At 56.5% G+C, this 7,158-nt stretch overlaps 1 protein-coding gene across 1 annotated transcript in view; it reads left to right on the forward strand.

The window, feature by feature from the left end:
* EFCAB8 (EF-hand calcium binding domain 8) overlaps positions 1 to 2,923 on the forward strand; it is a 59,744-nt gene extending 56,821 nt beyond the window's left edge. The window contains exons 25-27 of the mRNA XM_013053406.2: positions 1,035 to 1,239; positions 1,325 to 1,423; positions 2,345 to 2,923. Of these exons, the coding sequence (XP_012908860.1) occupies positions 1,035 to 1,239; positions 1,325 to 1,423; positions 2,345 to 2,755 (715 nt within the window). The 3' untranslated portion in view covers positions 2,756 to 2,923. The remainder of the gene's footprint in view (positions 1 to 1,034; positions 1,240 to 1,324; positions 1,424 to 2,344) is intronic.
* The last annotated feature ends 4,235 nt before the right edge of the window (positions 2,924 to 7,158 follow it).

Raw genomic sequence — 7,158 nt, forward strand, 5'->3', positions numbered from 1 at the left:
CTGGGTCTGGTAGTGTGGGCACCTTTGGGGAGGGCCAGAGACTTGGGACCCGCAGGCAATCTGACTGTACAGGTGGCAGCTGTGACCTAGGAGCCCATCTCAGCTGAAAGTTTAGTACAAACCAGCAGAAAATATAAAAAGGCAAGCTCTTCGATGGGCCCCAGCCCCGGAGTCAGGTCCTGATTAGTCGGGGCTGGCTTCCTTGCTGAGGCCATTTCTACGTGGCTAGAGGCCCTGATTTGTGGTGGGGGGTCAGGCTGCTGCTTGCTGCTGCTTTCCTCTCCAGGTTCCTCCTGCATCCATGTTCCACTCTTAATCCTAACCAAGTCTCAGATAATTTGGGGTCATTCAAAAAAATATTTATTGTGGTCCTGCTGAGTGCCAGACTCTGTGCTGGCTTCTAGAAATCCAAAGCAATCCAGACATAGGTTCTGCCTCAGAGAACTCCTAGTTCTCTGGGGAGATGGACATGCAAATTCATGGCTGCTATTTTATGTGGTAAGTGAGGGGACTGTTAAGAACAGGAATGGCTCAGAGGACAGTCACCTCATGGGGTAGATCAAGCAAAAATTCTTCCTAGGAGAAGAGATTCTTGGAGTTGGGTTTTGTTACGTAAGTAGTTTTCCAGGCACCCATATGTCTTTGTTGCTCCTCCCCTCTCGTCGAGGCATACGTCCCATGTGGGGTCAGCAAACAAGGCAGGGGCAGGGTTTTCCTGGGAGGGAGAGGGTGTTTAACTATTTCACAAGGCGAGGTCCAGGTAAAGTCAAGATGGGGTATCAGGCCTCCATGGGGGACAGCACAGGGTGGTAGGAAAGGTCGCAGGACTTGTCGGGGGTTGGTTTAATCTGGGCTTTGCTAACGTTGCCTGGACACTGTTTAATGATGGACCTGAGCGGTACGGCCTTGGGGGAGGGATAAGAAGGTTGGGAGAGGATCGAGCCCAGGAGGGAGAAATTCTCTTGGGCTCCGAGGGAAGCCTGGCCCGCCTTGTGGCATGAGGGTGTCTTATGAAGGAAAATCCTTTCCATCAGGGAGGAGCGGGCTCTGGCCGAGGCCCTAGTATACCAGCGGCGGGAACAGGTGGCTCTCATGGCTCTCCTGAATGGGAAGGCCACCAGAGAGGCTGAGGCGTGGGCTAAGCTGCAGAAGATCACCCAGACGTCCCCATGGGCCGGAGAGCGCTCCCTGGAAGACATCGAGCGCAGCTGGCTCAAGTGGGAGTCCAAGGGCAAGCAGGTGAGGCTGCGTGGGGGACCCAGGGGCACAGAGGGGCCCGCCACGGCCAGCCCCGAGGCTTCACTCTTGTCCATGGCTCCCGCAGATGAGCAAAGTTGTGGGAGCAGCGTACAAGCCCAAGGCTCGGTCCCGGAGCCCCCGACTCCTGTCCACTGAAGTGCAGTACGGCTGGATGAAGCACCAGGTGACACAGGGCAGGGCTCGCTCCCTGAGATGCTGGTGCTGGCGGCCTCCGCCAGCAGCAGCAGCCACCTTCCACCCTCCTGTCCACCAGGCCCTCAAGGCCAGGGCAGGGCCACGGGCAGCTCTGGGGTGAGGCTGGTCTGGCTGCAGAGGCCCTGGGTGAGGCCACGGACACCGATTTTGTCTCTGAGGACACAGCTCATCAGGCCTAGGGGAGGAGATTCTCCTCGGGCCTGGTACTTTTGCTAAACTTCCAAGAATTTCCCAGAGTCTGGCTATTCCTCTGGTTACTTGTCTACCGCCACACCATGGGCCACTCTAGAGCAGACATGGGGGAGGGTCTCTTTGTGCTGGGTAAAGGATGGAGGGAATGGCAGGGTGCTCTGCTGGGGGAAAGGAAAAGGAGGCTGGGGGTTTTGCAGGGCAGCTCTGAACCCCATCCTCCCTCTCTCGGGCAGACTGCAGCCTCTCCCAGAGGCGTCTGCCATGCAGCTTCCCCACTTTGTGGTGGGCACTTGAAGGGAGAGAAGCCCTCTGGCCTGGGCGGGGAGAGGGCAGTGCCGAGGGAGGCTGTTCAGCATTCCTGCCTTCTAGAGATGGGCCTCCAAGCGCAGCCTGGGGTGTGCTGACAGGAGAGGTGAGGGCCCCACTCAAGTCCATCTTGAGTCCAGAGGTCTCATTCCGAGATGAGGATAGTCCTGAGCTGAGCACGAAGCGTGGTTGCCGACCCCAGGAGAAGGGCCAGGTGCCAGGCCTGGCCCATGGTGGGCTTGCAGTGCCAGCAGGGTGTGGTTCTCCATGAAAACCACGGTACTCTGGAAACTTCTTTTGTCCAGGAAGACCCCAGGGCCCATCCTTCCTGGGAGCCTGTTCTTGATCCTGGGTGAATTCCCCAAACTCCCCTGCTCTCTTGCCCCCTCAGATTTCACCTCAGATCTACCAAAGCCTGCACTTCAACAACCTGTCGCCCACCCACACACCTGACCTCGGGCTGCATGACATTCTCGAGCACCAGGGCCCGCACATGCACCTGGCGGCCCCCTGCAGCCACAAGGACCCGGATCCTGATAAGAACACCAGCTCTTCTGCCACCTCCCTCTCCCCCAGCGCCACCCTCTCCGTGACGGCCTCAGGCTCTGACTTCCTGGAGTTGGCCTTGTCCAGCTCCCCCTACCTCCTGTCCTCTCCCTTGGTCCTGTCCCAGGCAAACAGGTATGTCATGCAGAGGTCGGTGACTCCCATGCCTGTTGCCTCATCCATCGAACTGCTCTCAAGACCTCTCAAGACCACCCTTCGTTCCTCCATGAAGAAGAGGTACCACATCCAGTTCTAAGGTGGCCCACCCTTTCTCCAGCCCCCCAGCACAAGGCTCAGGCCCACGGGCATCCTGTCTGTCCCTGGCTTATTACCCCTGCCAGACCCAGAGGTAGAGATCTTTTCCTATTGACCTCCTCCTTCACCAGAGTCCTGGAGAAGAAAATAAATATTTGCAGATATTGGAGTCCCATAGGCCAGGAGGCTGGGCTGTGTGTCTCTTGCCCCCTTAGTGTGTCTGTGTTCTGCCTGACAAGGCCCTGGATGGATGCAGAGGAGAGTTCCCTTGCCCAGGACACCTGGCGCAGCCTTCTGGCAGGCAAAGCATAGGGCCGGGGCCTCAGAGGCTCCCTGGTGGTGCTGCGGGTAGGTCATGCTGCTGGGGTAAGCTGTCTGCTTCTGATACTTGGTTCGGCCTCATGGCTAGAGTGAGGTCCAGCAGCCCTTGGGAGGCCGTGGCAGCTGTGTGTCTGTCCTCCTCAGCCGTCAGGCACTCGCCATAGGGAACTCCACATTTACAAACGGTTCTGCCTCTCCTGCAAGGGGGTCCCCAAAGCATGGTGGAGTGCACCTCGGCCTGGCTCTCACTGCTGCTTTGGATCCAGATTTTTCTGAGCCAAAGCCCCTTGATCCTTCTCTTGTGTGCTGCTCTGGGCAGTGTCTGGGGTGGAGAACTCAGCGTGGATTGTGCGGTGGTAAAAGCAGTGACATGGCCAAGGCCTCTGCCCGGGGGTGGAGGAAGGCCCGTGGGGAGGTGAGGGTAGCAGGGGGGGAGGGATGTAGTGATTACCAGGCCTCAGGGGATTTTCATTTCATTTTCTTTTCTTTTTTTAAAGATTTTATTTATTTATTTATTTAACAGAGAGCACACAAGTAGGGGGAGCAGCAGGCAGAGGGAGAATCAGGCTCCCCAACTGAGCAGAGAGCCAGATGTGGGCCTCGATCCCAGGACCTTGGGATCATGACCTGAGCCAAAGACAGTTGCTTAACAACTAAGCCACCCAGGCGCCCCCTCAAGGGGATTTTCTTAAAGGCCTCTGTAGAGTCCTCACCTGGAGGGAGAGTCAGGGTCTTTTAGGAGCTGAGAACCTGACTTAGGGGCCATCTGGCTGGATGTTGGGCTCAGGACAGGTTAACCTCAGGGGAATCTTCCATCTGACTCTGCCTTTCGGTGAACCCTCCCCTCAGTAGGCCCCAGCCCCCTCACAGCAGCATTTTACTGCCTCTGCCTACGTGTTTTGGTGCAGGCACACTGCAGGAAGTGAAGAAAACTGCCATCGGAATCTCACCACCTCCTGGGGCAGCAGCTAACTGTCGACATTTGTCCCCAGCCGTGGGAGTTCCCTGGCGGCCCCTCCAGCGGGCAGGTTCCCCTGACACAGAGTCCCAGGCCCAGAGTTACCACCTCTAGGGACAGGTCTTTCCTGCTGCTCACAACCAGCCCCTCCTGGCCTGAGCCCTAGATAGAATGGGGGACAGATCATTCTGGAGCATCAGGGTCAGAAGAAGCTTAGAACCCAGATGGGGACTGGAGGTCAGTATCCCAGTTGGTGAGGGAGGAAGCTGGACTGGTGGCCCAATGTTCTGTCTCCTGGTCACCTGTGCTCCCTGAGCCCCTCCTCACCTCCCCAAGCCCAGGTGTCTGCCCAGCGGCACCAGCCTCTTCTCTGCCTGCTCTCTGCCTCTACATCAATGGCCTTAAAAAAAAAAACAACCAAAAAAACGACTTATATTTAGCTCCCTTCTGATCCTAAAAGTAGCACAGGCTGAGTGTAGAAAAATCAAGAAAATACTGAAAAGCATAAAAGCCAACAAAAACCATCTGGATCCCATCTCCCAGAGATCAGCTTGGGGCATTTCCCTCTACATGTTTTCCTGTCTTTGCACACAGGTGTGTAGACCTCATACACACACGCATCCACACCCTCAGTTCCCAAACACTCATTTGCTCCTCCCACCTCACACAGCGCATGACCTTAGCATCCAAGCTTTGAATGCAGCCTTCCTCACTCCATGAGCAAGTGACCATTGCTGCTTTTCCCCGTGCCCCTCCTCAGTGATGGCTACATCCAGGCCCTCCCTGGGTTGCCATCTTTGGGACCAAGGGCCGCTGCCAAGCCACCCTTGTAAGGAGCAGGAGGGCACATGCCTCCCGTTTGCCCCTAATGACGTACGGCCAACAATCTGACATAGGAACAGACATGCATCTCCAGTGGAACAGAAATGTTTTCCTGGGCCTGGTGGGGCAGAGGAATCATGACCCCATTGGCCGACTGACGGAGAGAGAGGCAGGCCCAGAGAAAGGTAGGCAGAGCTCGGGCGGCAGTGCGCAGATGTCGTGAGCCTCAGGGAGCCATCTGAGGTTGCTTCCTGGAGGAGGGGGCCTTTAGCTCAGAGCCAGCCAGGACCTTTGTGTTCGCTGTCTGCTCCCCTGAGAAGGGCCTCTATTGGATCAAATGGCCCTGCCTTTTGATGGCGCTCCTCAAATATCCCTGCCGTGCCTGATATCCCCGCACACTCTACCCCCACCTGCTTTATTCTCACCACAGTCTTTCCCTGTGTGTCTGTTTACCACCGTGCCTCCTCCCTCCACCCCCAGAGCAGAACCGTGTCCATCTCGTTCACAGTTCCCATGCCTGGCGTAGTACTTGGCATATAGCAGGTGCTGGATAACTATTTGTCCAGTAAATACCCAAGACCATCAGGTCAAAGTCTCCCTTCCCCAGGAGGTCCTCTGAGATTGATCTCACCCTGGTTTTCCCTCTGCGCCTCTGTGTTCTCTATTTGCCAGCCCTGGATGGACTGTGGAGTGTCCCTCCCCAGTGGGAGACTGCAGATCCTGTCTGTGAGCCCCAAGGGGCTTCTGGGAAGGGGCAGAGGGCAGGAAGCCTTGAGGATCCAGCAGGTTCTGGTATCGGGGCTTCTTTCAGGACTCGGTGCTGAGTGGATTCTCACCGGCATCGGGAAGGATAGGCCGGTCTTGGACTGGCTGATGGTGGTGTCAGTCAAGGGCAACCGCCCAGGCTAGGAGTCTGATTGTTTTGGAGCCTGACCAGGGCTGGGTCTTCTGGGGGCTGAGCTCACTGTGGGCTCACTGTGTCCTGCGCTTGGGGAACGGGGTGCAGATCCAGAATGAGGTGTTTGGCCTCTCCCCGGACACGTACCATACCCCACACGAGTCTGGCACTGTGGCGGGGAGCCTGGGGCCCAGGGAGGGTAGCTGACTGGACCAGGGTCACCGAGGGCTTTCGGACTGAACAGCGGTGTCTGGCTTTTGTGACCTGTTTCCAGACCAGTGCCAGTGGGACGGGGGTGGTGGGGGGTGTCTTCCAGCAGAGAGAACAGCCAGGGAAGAAGGCCCCAGGTGGGAATGAATCTGCATTTTTGAATCTGCTCAGGAGAGTGAAGAGAGGAGGGAGGAGCTTTGGGGAGAGACTGAGGAGCTGGTCACATAGGGGTTTTTTTCTCTTGGGAATCCTGAGGGCATTTCAGTGAAAGGTGCAATCCAGTCTCACCAGTGTCTTGAAAAGCTCCCGCTGACTGCCACGTGGAGATGGACTGAAGGGGCAGGAGTGGTTCGGGAGATCAGGACAGCGGGAAGGGGGGCAGGCACCATGAGTGGACTGGACCAGAGACCAGCAGACCCCGATGGCCAGGAGCTGGCTGGGGGAGCCTCTGAGGTGGGCAGGAGTAGAGCTCTGGGCAGCTCATGGCTGCTTTTCCTTCAAAACTTTTTTTTCTCCTTTTTACTTCAATAGCTTTTAAAAACCACCAGATTTCCCCCATTCGCAGACATAATTTTTAAATTGTATTAAACAATTTTAAAAAGGTTTCAGCGATTGGGATGTGTCTCATAATTCCATGATTATTTTCCCCGTGGCAAGCTGGTGTTCCATTGATAGGCAAAAGGCGCTGAGAGCGCGCCTGCTGGGGAGGGAGCGCCCCCTGGTGGAGCAAGGCCTGGTCACAGCGCCCAGCCGCGTTCTGGAAGTGCGGGGGAGGGGATGCCTTCCTCCGGAGAGGAGATGGGCTTGTGGGGGGCGGGGTGAACGAGGGTGGATGGAGAACCTCTGGTTCTTCTTGGAGCCCGTTAAGGGGATGTGACAAGGGGGCGAGAAACTTTCTAATTGACCAGATGTTTTACGCACATTTTCTTACAAAGTTCCAAGGCAGTAGGTCATCGATCCCCGTGTTACAGACAAGAAAACAGAGACTCCTACAGGATGATGATGAGTTACCCAGGCTCTTAACACAGCCCCATGGCTGCAGTCACCTCTGAGCCTCCAAACAGCGCTTTCCAGGCAAAATGACGGCTCCATTTACGGATCAGGAAACTGAGGCTCAGAGAGGAGTTTGACTTGTCCAACGCCCCTCTGGCCCTCTGCACTGATGTCCAGCCCCAGGCTAGAATGCTTGCACATC

This window comes from Mustela putorius, unplaced genomic scaffold (assembly GCF_011764305.1).
Source record: "Mustela putorius furo isolate JIRA1106 unplaced genomic scaffold, ASM1176430v1.1 tig00000743_pilon_pilon_pilon, whole genome shotgun sequence".
NCBI classification, from domain to species: domain Eukaryota; kingdom Metazoa; phylum Chordata; class Mammalia; order Carnivora; family Mustelidae; genus Mustela; species Mustela putorius.